Source organism: Neofelis nebulosa, chromosome 2, assembly GCF_028018385.1.
Source record: "Neofelis nebulosa isolate mNeoNeb1 chromosome 2, mNeoNeb1.pri, whole genome shotgun sequence".
Classification (NCBI taxonomy): domain Eukaryota; kingdom Metazoa; phylum Chordata; class Mammalia; order Carnivora; family Felidae; genus Neofelis; species Neofelis nebulosa.
In genome coordinates, this window is record NC_080783.1 from 130,513,915 (window position 1) to 130,534,103 (window position 20,189).

Here is a 20,189-nt window from a genome sequence, read left to right on the forward strand (position 1 = left end):
CACACTACATGCTTGGATAAAATGAGAAGTGGAGAAAAGATGGCAGAATGACATTACATCTATGTGATGCAACATGACACATGGCGACCACAGGTGGTTGTGACGGGCATGGAAGTAGCATCTGTTTCAAGCAGGATAGAAAGGTTGGACATTCAGAACATGACCGAAGAGTGTTAAGTCTTGGCATACAATATGAACAGAAGCATTTGCAGGTGTACACCTTTTAAAATTTGGGAAGGCTCGGTCGCCATTGATGCAAAAGTCTAATTTTTGCACAGTGAGAACTTTACTGTCTTTACATCACTTCCCCATTTTTTTCTTCATATTTGCACTCTTAGAAAAAGGGAGGGAAGTATGCGAGCATCTAGGGCCTGAGCCTGCCATCACCCATGACTCCTTTGTTTAATGTCATTATCATTTATGTTAAGACAGTAGCTCGGTCAGTGTTTCACAGAAATTGTGACAAATTTAATAGGGATCTGGAGGACTAAACAATTCTCTATTTTTATTCCAAATGCTAACAGGAAAGACAGCCTTTGTAAGCCTTTCATCAGGCTAAATATGATGTTTGTTTATGTGTGAGAGAAAATACAAAAAACAGAGAGATGATTTGTATGGGAAAAGTGCTCTGAAGATTTCCTTTTCATTCAAATTTCAAGCTGAGTCCACTACAAAAGAAGGATTAGGCAGCTAGTGATTATGCAGTACTCCCAGATTTCCATTCTTTGTTTTCCCAGAATGTTGGAGATGCCTCTGAGGCTGAGGTCCTGATGGTGAGAAGAACTAGACAAGGAGATGGGGAAGAGAAGGAGAGCAGGTGGGGAAGGGTGGGGAGTGATTACATTTTCTCTTGGTTGCATCTCAGCTAAAGCAAGAAGTTGTTCATCTAATTCAACATTTTTCAAAAAAGTGGTAAAGACAAAGCCTTTACCGGTAGCAATCACCATCAAATCAGATAGAAAAAAAAAAAAAAAAAAAGACGGGAGAAGTAAGTAGGTAAGTAAATAAGTAAGCTAATTTGTCTTCTCAAAATATGGGGGCAGGTGTAGCTGGATATTAATGAGGAAGGTCAACGGTGATACTGCAAAACCTTTATTTAGTTTATCCAAAAATACTCCTCTTTTTAATGTCTGACCTTTTTTTTTTTTTTTTTTAAATTTTTTTTTTCAACGCTTTTTTATTTATTTTTGGGACAGAGAGAGACAGAGCATGAGTGGGGGAGGGGCAGAGAGAGAGGGAGACACAGAATCGGAAGCAGGGTCCAGGCTCCGAGCCATCAGCCCAGAGCCTGACGCGGGGCTCGAACTCACGGACCGCGAGATCGTGACCTGGCTGAAGTCGGACGCTTAACCGACTGCGCCACCCAGGCGCCCCTAATGTCTGACCTTTATTTTACCTCACTAGGAAGCCAAAGACAGCCACTACTTGAACCCATTCATTCATTCATTCATTCATTCCATATTTTATTGGGTTGATCTACCATGTGCCAGGCATTATGCAAGGGACTGAGTTACTCTTTTGGCTTAGATAAACTTTGGAAGTATCGCATTTGATGAGCAGAGTAACAATGAATAAGCACTGTCAAAATGAATAACGAAGATTAAGGAAGAGAGACTGGATTTTTTTTAAACATGCTGGTACTCATTGGAATGGTGTGGATTTATTTAGTGCAGAGCCGATTGCTATAGCAGAGGGTCAAGGTCCTGACAGAATAAAATAAAATGTGGATCAAAGCAGAGGAGGACACTGGATGTAGTGACTAGTGAAAGATACCAAGATTAGGGTCAGCACCTTGGGGATTCTAGATACTCAAAAGGGAAGCAAGAAGAAGGGGAGGCTCCTGAAGACAAGCTGGTTCCTTTAGGGGAGGATAGCTCTGTCGTGTGTGTGTGTGTGTGTGTGTGTGTGTGTGTGTGTGTGTGTGTGCGCGCGCGCGCGCGCGCGTGCGCATGTTGGGGGCTGGGATCAGGAGGAAGCAGAGGGAGAAGAGCAGAGTGGGAAGGAGGCCTATGCAGTAGTTAAGGTATGCCATATTAATAATAATAAAACAATAACAACAAAAATAATAGAATTACAGATCACCAAATTAAATTTTCTTAGAAAACAAACATATCACTCCAATACACTATATCTCCCTGAGTTACACCTTGTTTATGCTGGCAATTCTGACTTGCGAGGAAACCTAAAAGGGCTCTAGAGCCTTTCTTGGTTGAGGATTTGGAACAGGGAAAACCTTTCTGGCCTAGAGCCACCCAAGAGTAGCGGTTTCAGGAAGGAGACCCAAGTTCCAAATCTAATTGCTTCCTAAGGACTTCTTCAGAGCTGCCTGGAACTGCTGAGGAATGGGCATCAACAGCCCTGTCCTCTGGCTCTCCCTCCTGGAAGATGTTCCTTGGTGGTTGTTTCTCATATTCCCCATCCCAGGCTGGCCCTTGGTGCACCTAATATAATTTATCCAGCTTTGAAAAAAGCTGGAGCTACAAAGAAGCCCTTGTTGTCAAAAAACTAGTTTTGTGGGTAAGACAAATATATCGTTAGAATAACTAGAAAACAAAAGAGCATGTGCTAAGAAAGCCAAACAGTGACACAAAGTGATCTAAGGAGGAGGTCATTTAACTTGAGGGGAATTAGCAAAAACTACCTTAACACTGGACTTAACAATGGGTCTTCCATGAGGGCAGGTAGGGTTTGTTAGAAAAAAGAAGTTTGGGGGAGAGGGGATGAGCATTTCAGGTGAAAAGGGAATAGAACCTGCAAAGGTATGAAGTTGGGGAAAGTGTAGAGAATAAGGCTAGAGAAGTTTCATAAATCATTTCCTTTGTGGGTATTTGAAGGGTTCTGTAAGATCTGCGCAATGGCGAGAGTACATGCTGAGCTCTATCTGACAAAGTTTTATCCAAGAAATAAAACATATCTATAGATATCCAAGTTCAACACTTTCAAGACTCAGCCCATGAATCTCCATGGACACATCAAGTGTCACACTGTCATCTACTATTACTCTGAATTCAACGAGTAGTATACATTTCCACAATGACATTATTTGTTTCTGGGTCTTGTTTGAAGACCGATTTATTAATTTTGGTAGGAGAAGATAAATAATGTAAGTTGTATAATTATATATAGAACCATACCAGCTAAATGCCCAATATTAATAAATTTATTTTAGAAGATAAGTGGATACTTAAATATCTTTTAATCTAGGAAACAGGGTAGCAACTTGATTCTTTTAAGACTTCTAAGATTCTTGAGACTTCAATAAAGCTGTCTTCTCTGGCCACGATATATTTGAGAATGTAAAATGACAAAAAGATCTTTGAAAATGATTTGAAAAACATGAGAGCAGTGTATAAATGCAAGGCATTTCAAATGTAATTATTAGGCTGCTGTATTATTTTTCAGTATTCTGTTAATCTACCACTCTTTAGGAACTAGTCTTTCCACATAGGCACAGAATCCTTGAATGATTATTAACGATGTAGTCTGAGTTACATTACCATATTAAGACCCTGCAGGGATGATACTAATAGTTCAGTAATTCCTTGATCTCTCAACTCATTGACCTGCCATGTCCTCCTTTCCCTTCTTACAAAGCATGGAGTCCATGGTCCGTCCTTACAGTGACTTCCTTTCATACACTTTCATCTCCCTTGACCCCGAGTGTCCACCGCAATCAGTCTCCTGGGAAAACCTGATCCTGCTTAAATCCACCTCTCCATCTCTCCATGCCTACACCCCAGCAGCTAAATGTGGCTGGAGTTTTTCTCCAACTATTTTGAAACAAGTCTCATGTTAAGTTTATAACCATAAGTCTCAAAGGGACCTTTAGGGCTGCCAGGAAACCCTTCCTAAAACAGGGGACTTCTGGGTCACCACTTTCTCTTGCTTCTTCTTCTTCTCCACCCATGGTTGTTTTTCCCTCTCTTTTCCTCTTGGTCCTTTCTCCTCACAGGTACTCAGGGCTTAGCTCTTGGAACTCTTTGCTCTTTAGGCTCAACCTAGAGCCTAGGGCTCCTTACCCAGTCTCCGGACTTTACACATCATGTAGATGCTGACCTTTCCAAAATAGTTGTTTCAGCCTAGATCAACTCCCCAGTTAGTGAGACTTCCTCCAGACTGACATACTCATCTGCATTCTTAGTCTCCACCTGGACATTTACTAGATATCTCAACTTCAACATGTTCATAACAGAGCTCTTAGGTCAACCTTCCCAAACCTGCTACTCACCCAGGCAGCCCACCCTATCTCAGTAAATGGCAACTCCATTCCTCCAATTGCTTAGCTCAAAATTCCTGATGTTGTTCTTGACATGTCTTTTTTCCTCATCCCTGACAACCAGTCAATCAGCAGATATTCTTGGCTATGCTTTTAAAATACACTCTAATCTCACCACCTCTTACTCTGTCACCTTGAGTTAAAGGCACTTGGATTATTGCGATTGTCCCCAAACTGCTCTCTTGGCTTCCATGCTAGTGATACCTCCTCTCCACACAGCAGTCAGAGTGACTCTTTCAAAACTTAAATTCAGTCATGACACCCCTTTGTTTATAATCCTAATGGCTTTCCATGCCATTCAGAATAAAACACAGAACTTATATGCATTCATTCCCAATTGATCTGGCCCCTGGCCTCCCTGGTGGCTCACTGCAATCACTTTCGTCCTTGCTCTTGTACAAAGCTTCCATGTTGCTCTGCAAACATGCCAGGGACTTCTCTGGGGCATTTGCTCTTGCTGTTACCTCTGTGTAGAGTCCTCTTCCCCTAGACATCCCTGTGACTTGCTTCCTCACTTTGTGCTTAGGTTTCTGCTCAAAGAAAATTTTGTGACCACTCTATTGGAAATAACAGCAATGCCTAAACATACTAATCCTCAATTTCCTAATCCTACTTAATTTTTTGTAGAATTTTTAGTATCTGGAAAGTATATTTAAAATAATTTTTCCCCCATACTCTGAGTATAAATACACGAGTGTGGACTGTATTATGTTTACAGATGTAACCAGAGAACTCAAAACATCTGTCACATGCTAGGCACTCAACAAACATTGTCAAATGAACGTATCTGTGAATATGTGATGATTCTAAAGGTGCCCTTTTTTGCAAAACACAGGCAGACACAAGAGGAAAGTTATGCTTAAATTCATGCCTCCCCCATTTGAATTCCATCACAGTCTGGCTACATCCCATATACCCAAGAGTTTAGAAAAACAACAGCCACACCAACAATGTGTAACTGAGTTACTGATTATTTTAGCTGAGGGTTGTCTACCCGTCTATGCAGATCATTTTGGGAAGAAAAAGAGGAGACTTGTAAAAACTTCTATGGTTTTATGTAGTTTTTCAATCTCAGATTACACTGTAGATGATTTTTCATTGCTGCTGTGTAGACGAGCTAGTGGGGTCATCTAGAACACATGGCCATGGTGTACAAGGAACCGCTGGCAGTACATATTTCCTGAGAATCACCTCATGCCAGGGAACAACATGAGCCAGTCCTGCAGAGTCTAGGGTGGTTTCTCAGCCTTGGCACTATTTCCACGTTGGGCCAAATAATTCTTTGTTTTCCTATATGTTGTAGGCTATTTAGAAGCATCCCTGGCCTCTACCTACTGGATGCAGTAGCAACCCCCGAGCTGTGACAACCAAAAGTCCCCTGGGGGGTAAAATCCCCCATATGAATAGATGAGCTCATATGAAACAGTTATGATAAGATACTACAATACTTAGCAATTGGCTAGTTAAGACCAATTAAAGCTAGGGATACTTTAGAAGGAGTATTTTAGAAGGAGTGGTTGGTCTAGATCAGGAACGACCCAACCCTCTTAAGTAAAGGTTCTTTCTGACTGACACTGGCTGGAGAAGGGCTGGGCAAGGAGGAGTTGCCAGAAGCAAGAGGTTGGAGAGAAAGAGAATGGAAGAAAAAGAACGTTAGAATAGGAGGGGTTAAACTTCCCCTGGGTGTCTTCTTTCTTACTGTTCGCCATGTTGCCTTGCATCATATGTTACATGGCCTATGTAAATATAAGATCAAGTCCTCTGAATATGGCACAGGTCATTTTTCTTTTTGGCCAAATTAGGAAAGCTGATGAAAATTCATTAAAAAAGAAACAAAACAGATTTGGGGAAAAGAGTTTAGATAGAAAGTAAAGGAATGAGAACTCTCAAAAAGTATTTTCCTCTCACTACATTAATAGAGTCACCATGCCTCTGAGGGGCCTCCTCCAGGGGTGGCAGTGAAGTGGCTGTAGCATTTTGCTGGTCCTTACCCCATCCCTCCCCTATTTTGCAACCTTATGTAGCTTTTGAAGCTACATACATCATTTGATGACGATATGGATTTTTTTAAATGATAAGTCATTAGGTGGCTTCTTCCTACCTCTGGAGATGTGTTTGAACCTCATTAGTGCTATGACCCCAGGAAACTGGAGATTCAATGATGCAGGGTGAAATTCCAGGTCAAGAGGCCCCTTGTATTTCCAGTGTACTTGACGGGACATAAGAGAAATGAAATCTATGAAAGTCCCTAATGCTTCTCTGTTTCCTCCACTTCCTTGGTTTCTTTGTGTGGATTTGCATTTTGGAGATAAAGAAAGATCTTCCCCCTGTGGCCTTAAGATGGGTACACTTGCCCAGATAGGCTTGATACCCTATGACGCTGTGGCCGGTCTGTTCCAAAGAACTTAGTTTCCCCAAATTCATATACATTTGTATTCCCCTCAAAAGGGCACCATTAATGTTTGATATGCAAAAAGCACATTGTGAGGAAAGTTTAAGACATGGTTTGAATACCATCCATTTCCCTTTTCCCATCTTTGGACCAGTTTCATCTTTTTCTCTATACGTCACAGAAGGACCAACTCAACATTAATTAAAATCTGGAAAATGATCTGACTCTATTCAATAAGGAATAAATAAGCTATTACGGTAATTTTCATCAAGTGGGTCAAACTGAATTTTGATTTTGTTAATAAATATATTTCTTTATAAGAGGTGTTTCATGAAAAAACAAAGAACAAAAAAAAAAAAACCCCACAAACCAAAAACATGACATAAGCCCAACAGTCAAGGGTGGAAAACAAGACACACCTGTCACAGAAGACATTTAAAGGAAAATGGTAAAATAAAAACAGAAGTCTTTATGTTTCCTGAAAAATCTTCATTCTGTGAATGACAGAATGCTAGCTGGAATGGACTATTCATGAGTCACAGATGAGATACTGCTTGCTTGCATTTAAAGTAAGTAATGTAATTATTATTTTCAGGTCATAATCAATGCTAAACCCAGTGTAGATCTTCACTGGTATTCATTCAATTTCATTTCAAACAATGGAAATAGAAAATATAAGCTATTTCGTTTGTCCAAAAGTCAAATGGGCACAAAACATGGAATCTGCCATTCTGTTCTCATGAAAAGCATCCTTGAAACTCACTGTAAGTGGGTTTCCTTATTTTCAATGCCAATGAGCAACAATGTTAATACTCTAACATTCATGTTCTAAACAGGATCCTAAGCTGTTTGAATGTTTATTCACGTGTTAATCTTTCAGAAAACAAATGTTGCAGCAATTTTAATTTGCAGCAGTGAAATTTCTGAGTGAAGTTTTTTGTCTCTTACAGATGACATTCTCAGTACTATTTGATGCATTGATTGGTATCAGTCAACATGCCTCACCGATAAGCTGATGGGTACACTTCACAGATATTCCAGATTCATACAGTGCAATGTTTCACAACACATAACACCATGAAATCACTGTATGAATCCAAGAATTCCTACCTCTCTTGTGGTTTGCAACTTGAACAGAAGAAACTGTTGACAAAGCTAATTTGGGAGCAACTGGATAGGTTTAAAAGAATGAACAGCACATTAGAAACAATAGTGAAACGTTCAAACTGTAATAACTTATCATCAACCCACTTGAAAAGGTAGCCCTAAATGAAGAGACTACTTGTATCTGTTGTTTCTGGGAGATGGTTTCAGTCCCAAAGGAAGTCTTGTATTTGGCTGAAAATGGTTTTACATTATCAGTAATAAAGTTTAGAAGCTTTATTTTCAGAGGCAAAGAGAATTACCATTTAAGAGTCCAGTTATGCAAGGATTATTCTGGTAACAATATGGATATTAGGATCCCCTATTGACCCTCTCTTAAAATAGTAGTTGTGCTGAGATAATTAGCAATCATTGCCTCAATTCACTGTCATTTTCTCTGTGTAACCAAAAGCTCGTCTGTGCCTCAGCCAGTTAGATTATTTTTGTTGAACTGATTAGACCTCACGGAACATAATCTCAGTGGCCAACCATATGGACCTTAGTCTCAGAGTCACCTTGAATCTGTCTACCTTTGAAAAATGTAGTCTCCTTCTCAATATTTATTACCTTTGTGGTCATATCAGTTTGTTAATGGCAGAGATTGCTCTGTATCGCTGTCTGCCATTTCTTTTCCAATTATTCATGACGAGTTGCTTGCGAAAACAGCAAAAGCAGGTAGAGCCTGACGTTCTTTGCAGATGTTGACAAGATAAATTATGGCTGCACAGAACTGGCCTCTGTTAGAAAGTGCACCTTGAGCTAAAATTTCAAGTTTAAGCACTTTATCCCGTGCACTGCTTCTCAAATAAATTCATTTGAACTCATTACCCACATTCTAAAAAAACTGCGTCTGGTATTAGCTGAAGGTATTTCTGAAAGTTTTCTGTGCAGTGACACTGACAGAAAACACAGCAAAATAATTAAGCAGGTGTGTTTCAGGTTTTGAACAATGCATAATCTTGTTCATCTCAAAACTCACTGTGGAGAAGTGTTAAATCTTAGATCCTGTCTTGTATAATTTGTTGAACTCTGAAATTCAATGGGAAATACTGAGTGACATTTCACTGAAGATGCTCTCATTGAACTTGCCAAGGAATAAAGCCACTAAACCTCCCCCAAATCCTCACAGAATTATACTAATAGGGGTGAGCTTGAGCTCTATTTCTTCTTCCACATATGTATGCAGAAAGTTGAAAAAATTCATTTGGAGCAGATGATTAAGATAATTCTATTTGCTACTAATATATGTATCTAGGACAGTCTCGATTTCATCACCCTGATCAAGGACTGAAAATGCAGCCCTTCCAATTTGACTCCCCAACAAATTGCTAATATATTTTGTTTGCTTAGCAGCTATTTCCTGGTTCCTCCTTTCGCTCATTTCCTCCTCCATCTGTATTCATTAGAGTTTAAAAGGAACATCCTGTATGTAATGAAAGAAGGTGGAAGCCAAAAATGTGCCTTTTTTTTGAGAAGAAAGAAGGCAAAAGAATACAATTTTCTATTAAAATAAACTCCTATTTATACATGTCTATATATATCTATAGGCTAGATGTTAATATGAATTTAACATTGCACTGCCTCTTATGAATTTCATTGCCCAGTTTTTAAAAGTTCTATTTCTTCCTGTGTAATCACACTGCTGTCAGTCTCTCTCTTTTATTTATTTACTTATTTTTGAGGTTACAAGTCAGAAAATAATTACTGCTCTAAAGACAGACAGAGAGCAGGTTGTTCTTAATGCTGCTAGAAATAATTGGTAATTTGTAAAGGATTAAAAGGGGAAGCCCCAACAGAGAAAATATACTGTGATGTGGAAGAGAAAGAGAGAGAGACAGAGAGAGAGAGAGAGAGAGAGAGAGATACACACAGAGAGAGATTCAAATTTCTGCCAGTCAATATGGAGAAACAGTAAAAGAAAACAAGTCTGTTAGGGGTTGCAATACTGCCTTTATGTATTTTTCCCCCGACCTTCAACACAACTGACGTACTAGTCAGTTTCGTTAAGAGGAGCAAAAGGGAGACATTGGAAGGATACCTGCAGCACTCAGAAGTTTTTAAGGCTTATTATTTATATTCTAAACTGTGATGGCAGCAAAACTCTAGGCTTCTCTTGGGAGAGACATTCAACCTAAATTTGATGAAGTGCTTGTAACTTCTATGCCATCTAATTTTCCCCTATATCTTTCACTCTAATATTTCCAGGGCACTCTTCATATTAGAAATAATATTTGAATCAGGATTCTTTCAAAGACATGGCATTCACAATAATGCTGTTATCCAGTGCTGAAAAACAGTATATGGGATTTTCCCCTAAACATGTGGGGTTTTATATTGCTAGGAATTTTACATGCTCCTACCTTGTTTTGGGTTAGAAACCTCAAGGGAAGAAATATTCGGCCATATCCTATTAAACTTTGGAAGATCTGCATGCATCAGGAAAAATCAGGGTATGTTATTTTCAGCTATAATGTCATTTGGTCTAAACAGAAACTTATATGGACAAAGACACAAACCACACATCTGCTCTTTAACTTGGCTGTGATGCACTTAACAAAACATGACTCCCGCACCAAACAAGAGCAAGCAATTGATGATTCCCAAAACATTGAATGGACATTAAATAGATAGCCCCTTCGCTAACAAAGCTATATACATTTACTTTTGCAATAAACTAGAATGTTCTTACAAATAACCAAATAGGGACTTCGGCATTTCAAACTGTTACATAAAGCTGGTGCCTGAAACTAGAAGATAACGTGAAAGAAATAATTTCTCACTGGAGGATTCCATTCTCTGCAATTTATATTTACAGATATGAACTGGTTGCATTAGTCTTTCACGAGAGATTCTTTGGGGTATGTTTTAAGTGTGAGCCATTATCTCTGCAAAGAAGTGGATTTATTTCCTATTTTTATTTACGCCATTTCTCAGAGAAAGAAAGGGAATACTGGTGATTTCTGGCTTCTTAGTATAGCTAAGGTTTGTATGTATGGATCTGTATATGTCTTCATGATTTTTTTTTTTTTTTACTTCAACCTGTTTCTAGAGTTTTTGGCTCCAATCCAGAGGTAATTATAAGCATTATAATTTTTTATGTTCTTGAGAACTGATGTTCTTTCTTTCTTAGATTCACCAGTATATACATATTTAAAAAAAAAAAAGACTCTGGAAAAGCAGAACATCTAGGTTTAGGATTGGATGCTTTAAAATTATTTTTGCTAAGGTGCATAACTATTAAAGCAGGCATTTTAGGACTCCAATCTACCACCCATTCAGATCAGCTCAAAACTACACCTTCTGTGTGGTCCTTTGGGACTACCCAAGTCCACAAAAAGTGCTCTCACCTCCAAACTCCTATAGCATGTTACTGTCTGTGCTCCTGATTTCTCATTGATATGGGGATAAGGCATGAGTTTTAATATTGTTAATTTAAATTTCATAGGTCTATTTCTCATCTCTGTAATTAGATTGGATCTCTTTGAGGAAGGGCAAAGCCTTGCAGGAGGCCTCAGTAAATATCTAATAATTGAATAATTGATATCAAGTGGCTAGGCCACTGTAAACAGGTATTATCAGATTGTTTCCTCCATAATTAGATTATAGCAAGTAACATTCTTGTAAGACATGGCACTTTCGTTATAACTTTGGTATTTTAATATTTGTTAGAAAAGCTGATCTACTGTGTGTGTGTGTGTACACAAAGGCAGATGAAATCTTAATATTGATATTACTCTGTCAAAACTGCGGAATGAAAAAAGTGTAGTAATATTTTCCACATTTGTACCCAACTGTTACTAAATATATAGATACTTAGTAACATGTATAGGCAAAGTAGCAACTAATGTTGCTTTTCACCTGAGCATTTTGGTGCTGGGTAGATGCTGAATTAACAGAACAAGGCTACTTAAACAGTGCTCATTACCTCTGAAAAACTATAAATTTGCATTTTGAGGGAATGAATATGATTTCTAGAAATTACTTGGAAAAAATTGTGGGTTTATAGAGAAAATATATTCCTTCACATTATTAGCTTCAAATTAAGAATATTTTAGTTTGTTGAAATGGTTCTCTCCATATTTTTCTTATAGGAGAGGCAAATACAGGTCATAGTGGGGCTGCTGTTTGTAAATCTGATGTTAGGTATTTAGTGACTTGATGAAATTAAGCAATATGATTGTTTGGTTAATAAGCTCTGCCAAGAAATTTAAGTAAAGACCGGCATTTATACTAAATCAATTTAAAAGTGAGTTTTGAAAATTAGCTTCATAAATTAAACTGTATCCCATATTCTATTAAATATTTGTTTGTGCCTATTTTTAGCATACTCTTTTCCTAGTGTTTTATAATTTTTCCCCCTAGGATTCTGAGGTTCCATGTTAAGGAATGCATAAAATATATAAAAAGTTAACATAGGGCATTCTACTTTTGAATCGTTAACTACCTGACTGTATGGAATTATCGAGGTAGACAGCTCAGTCACAATCTGATCCGTACCTGGAGTGTAACTTTCTTCTGTATTGTGTACTTCAGATGGTTTCTTGGGGGGAAGGGGAGAAGGTAGCCCTTGTATTTGCCTGGGAATGTAATTAGACATTCCACCCCCCTGCCGCCCCCAAAAGTTCCATTATGTGGGATGCCTAACTTTCCTGAACACTCAAAACTCAGAACCACCAGCAGTGATCCCATTGGAAATCCCAATCTAATCTACACATATCTCTGATGGGACAAAATTTTATGTGCTGTTTTTCCCTTGGAAGGAAAAATGTCCTGAAAAAAAGGCACTGAAATTTGTGTCCTCCCTCCCCCCAGACTCCTACAGCATGTTACTACTGTTTGTGCATGCATGTTCCAATATTTGGTCCCCAGGAGTTTTTAATTTAATATCTCATCTTATTTTTTAAAAATTTGATTTTGTCTTATAATTGCAAGGCTAAGTAAGAAAACAATATTAGGCAGTTACTCTCCATTTACTCTTGTTACTCTAAGATACTGGCTCAAATAAATATTTAATCAATATTACTAACAAATGTTTAATTCCCAGGAGTAAATTAGGCACATTGAAGGTGATTTTAATAGTATAATTGAAACAAATTCTATGTTATCATAGCCAATTCTAATGAAAAATTTTTGCATAACATGTAGCTTCTGATAATTTTTAGCCAGGGGTCCACTTGTTTTGAGTAGGTGGAAATTGAAAATAGAAAAAAAAAATCTATCTATCTATATCTCTATCTATCTATCTATCTATCTATCTATCTATCTATCTATTGCATTAAAACTATTGTATTGCCTCTTTGGGTGACCTGAGGCAGAATTTATTAATTTCACTTTTTCACAAATTAACTAAGGTATATCTTTGGGCCAACATGAAGGTCTTAAAGTGGTGCCTTGTTGCAGGGCAAAGGTCACCGTGAGTCAGAAGAATCAGGTTTGGTCCCAGTACTGCTACCAAGGAATTGCCTGGCTGTTAATTTCTCTGGACTTCCATTTCCTTATAAATAAAGGTGCTGGACTAAAAGATCTCTAAGGTTTCCCTTAGGTGTTAATTTCCATCCCTCTAGAAGTTCTCCAATGGTCTAGCAGGGCCCCCACTCCAGTTCATGGGAGGATGAGGCCTCTTGGGATGAGGTACACGTTCTTTGGAGACTCTAGAGGACTAAGAGGGAAGGGAAAATTATTGCTGCATGTTTTGACAGTGGACCTTTCGACTGTCATAGTGAAACCCAAACTGGAGTTGAGAAATTATTATTGGGGTGAGGGGAGGGATCCCTCCATGTGTCCAGTGGGGTTGTAGATGGCTAGTCATTCAAGAATAGCCTTCTGTGGAAATCCCTATTTCTTAAGGATGCTGGCACAATACATCTGGGAAAATGGACTGGACTCATTTTGATAATCCCCTTGACTAGATTCCAAAGGCTGGCTCTAGGAGTATAGAGACCATAATCACATACTCCATAGCTGTCCCCTTACAGAAAACAAAAATATCTGGAATGTCCATCAGATCCAATTACTCTCATTGTTGAATTTTCAAAGTGCATCTATGGGAAGCTTAGAAAATAACTATTTGGGGAAAATTTTTTGAGATATGGTGCAGGTAACTTTTGGGATGAGCACTGGGTGTTGTATGGAAACCAATTTGACAGTAAATTTCATATATTAAAAAATAAATAAATAAATTAAAAAAAAAAAAAAAAGAAAAAGAGATATGGTGCAGGTAAGTAGAGTTTGGGTTGGATTAAAATCCCAGCTCTACCACTTGTACAAGGAACTTGTCTCTTTCTTGATCAAAAAAAAATAAATAAATAAATAAAAAAAGGAAACTCTCTTTGTCTTTCTCATCTGTAAGTTGGGGATGATGACACTATCTGCTGGTTGTTTCCAAGACTCAATGAGTTAATACTTGCTCGATATTGTGAGCATTTAAAAAATGTTAGCCCTTATGATACCATTTGTGGTTGCTATTGTAACAAAAATCAGATTACTGTAGTATTAACAGTTCTTGCTGAATTGAATTAGAGAAAATAATGTGCTCCCCCTATTTTTTGCAATCTTAATTATTCCCAAAGTGAGTGGCACTGATAGGTAAAAAAGCTCACTTAAGATGTAGTTTACTTTAGGCCAGTTTTAGGGTCTCTATTGATTAATACTATTGTTCAGAAAGCAATGGAAATAGTTTGGGATACTGTGAAAAAGATTTGATTTTTAATATTAATAGTTAAATATATAATGTTAACTTTCAAATTTCTTTCAGTTTGGGGGCACATCAGTTTAGACTAGACTATGAATCAAATATATATGTCATCTGAATTCTGTTTTTCATCAGGGAGAGAATTCAGAAAACACTTTGGTTGTGGCACTTGAAACTCACTTTCATGAATCAGAAAAAATGAGATTCTCGTTACAAGAATGAAACTTTGGAGGAAAATTTTTCTCCTCTGTGCCCCAAGGAAAACTCTGCACTATACATTGGAGGGGACTATGTTAGAATGGCTGAAATTGACCATCTATTGCTGATGCCATAATTTGTCAAACTGGAAAGCAAGCTTGAAGCAGAAGGCTGAAAATATGTTATTCACATCAAGAAAGCTTTAGAGGTAGGGTTGTTTTAGAATATTAAGTTGTTCTCTATCATCCATAGCACTCAGTTTGCATGAACTATAGGCAACTTTCAACTCACTTTGTGGGCACCCTTTAAAAACAGAGTAAATTGTGACCATGATTTCCCATCTTTTTCTAGAATGGTGCACCACATAGAATTTCATACTTTAGTAGTTTCATCAAATGAGAAGGTGAGTTCTAATATCAGGGTAGAATGTGAAGAGTCCTAATCTGGAAATTGGATATTGAGGTGGAATCCTACCTTGGCCACTGCCCCGATGACTTAGACATTTCATTTAAGCCTTCGTTGCCTTATATACTGTAAAATGATGATGTTGAATGAATTCTCTTTAAGTTTCCTAAAAATACTAATTTTTAAATAATTTTTTGGTTCTAAAATATGGTGGGAAGCTACCATGGGTGCCACCATGGATATGAAAATCCACTCCTGGGGGATGTTAGTGAGCCTTCATTAAACATCCTTCTTCAAGGAGTGTGAGAGGGAAATATCAGGTAGAGGCAAAGTCACAAGGTCCTTTGGGCCTTATATAGTTAATGCTTCTGTTACTCAGGGAATCTGGAAGCATTATTGATGCCTAGAAAGGAATCTACAGAAAACCCTAAAGCTTTCCAGAAGAAATCTCTAGGGCCTTGGAGGTAATCTTACCATCTTTATAGCAAGCTGCCTACCCTCAGAACTACCATGTCATTAAACTGATGGGGAAAGATATAGTTTAATGTGATAGTGGTAGGTCTGTCCTAGAGATGACGTATAGAATTTTATTTTTGCTATAAGTGACTATTTCAATAAAGAAAAAAATTTGGATTTTTACTGTCATACAATATGAACAAACATGTTTCATAATTTGCATAGAAAATTTCATGAGCTGTCTTGCGATCTATAATATACCTGACATCTATACATCTTCCCTCTTGCTCAGCATACTGAGGATGTTTAGCGGTAGAGGAAGGGCATATATTAATGTGGAGGTCACAGTTCTCTACCCCTTCTACTCAGACACAATGCTGGTAACTTCTGTTGACAACACAGTGAAGTACCAGAAAATGAACTTCTGTTTTTCTCCGGAACACTAAATTTCTCTGTGCAAAAATGGGTCAATTCAGAGATCAACAGGTCTAAAGTGCAGTGTGGTAGACTAGAAAAAGTCTGAGGTAAGAGTCAATAAATCTAGAATTTTTCCTTCTGAGCTCTTCCATTTGGTGTAATGTTATGAGCATAACTTCTGGAGTCAGATGGGCCTTCCTGCTTGTATTACACTGGTCAAATGACTCGGCCCCTCTGAGCCTCAGATTCACCATTTGTAAAATGGAATTCTGTAGATATGTGGGAACATCTCCCTCCGGTTGTGAGCAAAAGCACTGCCTAACTCTTCCTGGGAAGTGAAACACTTAGTTGACCAGCTCCATATCTATACTCCAAGAAGATGTCAATGATACCCACACTCTTAGCACAGGAATTCACAGTTACATGTTTGAGGCTCATCATGGGGCCTTTCAGAGATCTTGCTAAATCTTTGTTTATGCTAGGAATGTCCAGATGCCCCTACACAGAGATAATAGCAAAGGTGCAGATAGCAGCTCACACTTAAAAACTGGTCTGGCACTCTAAATTCACCTGGGAAAAGGTTAACACATGAAAAAAGTCAGTTTGCTCAAGGTGGGTGATTTTTGATAACATTACTAAACTTCCCAATTCTTTTTTCTTTAGGTAGGGGGTACTTCGCCTCCTTCACTGTAATACTTGATTTATTCTTCAGGATTAAAGCAGCAGCTATATCCTAATGTTCATTCAATTTTAGGATAACCACAAAGGTTTCATGAATGTGAAATGCTAGTTACACAAATATGAAATGGATCTGTGATGAGGATACTGGGTACATGATATAACAAAGTCCCAAAGGCATTTCACCTGGGACCTGAGTTTCCTTCTAGAACATCAGCAAACAGTTCAAAATTAATGTAGCACACCATGCAATTTGCCATATAGCTACACTAGCCTGATAATTTTTTTCCTCATTATATAAAACCTAATTAGTTAAAGGGCAATTCAAATGAAACTTTTATTTGGGAGATTTAGAAGTATTAAAGCAAAGGGAAAAAAAACCAAACACTGCAGATGTCTAGATAGATGAACATGATTACTAATAACCCTTGGGTGGGGAAATGATTAACCTCATTATTTTCCTCATGATCCAGGTTTCTACAGCAAATCAGTACCAAACAGAAATATCTGGATGCTGTATGGAACAAACTTTTACAAGGTCTCCAACTGGCATCAAATATTTTCAAGTATGAAAACATCTCTGGGCTTTCTCAACAGGCTATTGGATCCCTGCAGCTAGCATCTCCCTTGTTCCACAGTCCCGTCAGTTAAATCAAATTAGAGATGAAGTTTAACTCCATGATGAAGGGAATGCTCATTATAAGAGAAAACAGGAAAATGGAATATTTCCTGTAAGTGAACCATGATTTCTAATTGAATGAGGTAGAGAGGAGAGGATATCCAAACACTTCCACCAGTATTCTATGCTTTATATATCATGGTCTCAGCCACTTAAAAGTAATTTAAAGAAATAATGTATACTTGGGTTCACAGAACGTTTACATCTCTCTTTTCTTTTGTTGCTTTTCTAAAAATATCTTTACTTATTAAAAATTTTCAAGTTGTCTGAAATGGTGTTTCCTGATGTGATCTTCCATTTCAGTGGCTGGCCTACCTTTAACCTCGGACTCATCTGTCATCTGCTTTCTTAAGTGATAATAACCCACACAAAGCTATGTGCACATTAGGCCAGTTCTTATTCTAATTATGGTCTGTATAATGTTTACCATATTAGGGGAATCACTTGCTTTTCAGGACTAAGGATCAGATAATATATGCTAGAAGGTAATCATTAGTTTATCACTCTAGCAAAAACATCCACACCAAACCAACTCTTAATTTGCATCATCAGCATCAACAAATGTTCACTTGGGTAAACTTGTGAATGTTTACTTATCAGTGTGTGATACATTTTATTAAAAAAGAATGAAACTTGAATGAATTACTGCCCCATTAGGTAAAGTAGTAACAGAGATTACAAGGCTCAAATGAATATAGATATATTTTTGGGATTCATTAATTGCTGACAATATCACCAGTATTTTTTTCAGCCATGGTCAAAAGCACATCAAAATGACCAAGTTTTAAATCAAGGACCTTTGAAATGATTGGGAAGCCTATTTCCTAATAAATAGACAATAGCAGGTACAGCAAATGATCTTAATGAGAAATTTGTTTCAAAAACATTTTTAGCAGATGATCGGAAAGGATGACCACTCTGTCAATGCATTTGAACAGTAATACTGTTATTGACAGTTTGAGATCTATACTGAAATCTATCAGGGCTTGAAAATCTTTAGCCATTGTGTATATAGCATACGTATGTGAATTTATGGTTACATAAATCAATAATTTACATCAGTAGTATATATCATTCCCTTTCCTTGAAATATGCTTTGGTGATGGGAGTCTCATGGGTATTACATCTGTTATAATGGCATTGTCTATGTACTTGGTGGAATTATGCTCATTGCTTCTTTCTTTGGGATAAAGGCGAAAGAAAGCCCTGGGAAACACCCCAAGCAATTCCCTCTTCTCTAGCTTATACCTTGGAAACCTCCTTCCTGAACCCTGTGGAATAGGCCGTGAGTCCTCTAGGCAGGAATTCTTGCCCTTTGGAGAGGAAAGGAATACACTAGTGCACACAAGGAACACCTTATGAGGAGCACCACAAAGAAGGAATGTGCAAATGCCATTTAAGCAGCCTAGAAGATACAATCATGTTTGATGGTTTTATCGTAAATCTCTTGACTTTAAAGCCAGCAATAGGCAAGCTAGTTGTGTGTGATGTTGGGTGACTCCTGGAAGCTTTTACATCCTGTTTGCTGGAGAAATCTGAGGAAACACCCACTGGGCTCCAAACGGAGCTGCCAAAGGCACAATGAGGTCAGGTTACAAACTATCACTTTGTTAGAGGGTTTTCACTAGGCATTAAGGAGTTAAATTTTCCTAGGCTCCTGATTAAAAAAAGGTTGATACATTTGCCAAAGGCACAACAAAGCATCCTTTCAGGTCACCACCCATTTCAAAATAAAACAAAGCCAAACAAAAGTGGGATTTCCTGAATCAGGGTGTAAAAGGTCAACATCTGCTGATGCTCAGAGATGGGGCATGTGGCGGAGGCGGCCGAATGAAATGTCCAGTGAGCTGTACAGTCAGAGATTCCATGCAACACATGACTGACACCGTGAACAGAAACACACCCCAGCGCCAAAGAACTACTTTCCATCCATCCATTTCTGAAGATTGGATAGGCCAGACTGCCACAGCAGCCTCAATAGTCTGTGCCAGCTTGCTTCCATTTGGTTCCCTTTTGCTCACAAATGCATATGCAAATGAAATTGTCAAGGCCTGAAAGGAGCCTACTGTGGGGTATATGTATGTGTATACACACACACACACACACACACACACACACACACACACACACAATTAGGCAAATGCCAGAGGAGATTCTAAAGCAGAACCCGGAGACTACTAGAGCTGAACTTTCTCCATCTGCAAGTCTGTAGCACTGATGCCGTTTCAATAAGATCATAAAGGCCATGCTGTAGCATTCGGCCGGTATCTAAAAGGATGTGGACACTACTTCTATTTACAGAGCTGCTGATTTTCATGGCATTTAACATGCCCAGTGCTTAACAAAGCTGTGTCTGGGCCTATTCACAAGCTTAAGTACACGGGGTTGCTTTACAAATTGGAAGACCTGCCTGTGCATTTGTAAGAAGGAGGAAGTTGTTTTTATCCAAATGATCAGAGTATTGCTTTCATGATGGATGTTGGGTTTTGCAACACCTCAGCGGCTGTTGTTTACACTGCAATCACCCTGGGTGGCACAGCACCCATGAGGAAGTCTGGGAGGAGTGAGACCACAGTGAAAATTCTTCCCTTCACTTACAGCACATAATCTTGGCTTTCTCAGTATTCTATTTTGAATCAGTTAATCTAACAATTGTTCAAAGGTTTTAGCCATCAGAGCGAAAGGCTGAGATATATAAAAACCCTGCTCCACAAAGCTGTGGGGCATTTCCTTAATGAGCATTTCAGGCTTGGTGTTGGGGTGTCATTGTTTTCTATGTGAAGAAGGAGCTATAGTCTGTTTCTCCTATGACAGCTGGGAGGATGCTGTCTGCCATGGTAGTGGGAGTTTCAGT

At 38.3% G+C, this 20,189-nt stretch overlaps 1 protein-coding gene across 10 annotated transcripts in view; it reads right to left on the reverse strand.

Moving 5' to 3' along the window:
* The window catches only part of NTNG1 (netrin G1), a 337,549-nt gene that overhangs the window by 51,424 nt on the left and 265,936 nt on the right, over nucleotides 1-20,189 (reverse strand). The window contains exons 6-7 of one of the 10 annotated variants that reach the window (XM_058716360.1): nucleotides 10,172-10,237; nucleotides 7,779-7,838 (exon numbers count right to left, since the gene is read on the reverse strand). The exons of 8 other annotated variants lie outside the window; for them this stretch is intronic. In XM_058716360.1, the coding sequence (XP_058572343.1) occupies nucleotides 7,779-7,838; nucleotides 10,172-10,237 (126 nt within the window). The remainder of the gene's footprint in view (nucleotides 1-7,778; nucleotides 7,839-10,171; nucleotides 10,238-20,189) is intronic. One more of the 10 variants, XM_058716361.1, reaches the window with a different exon arrangement.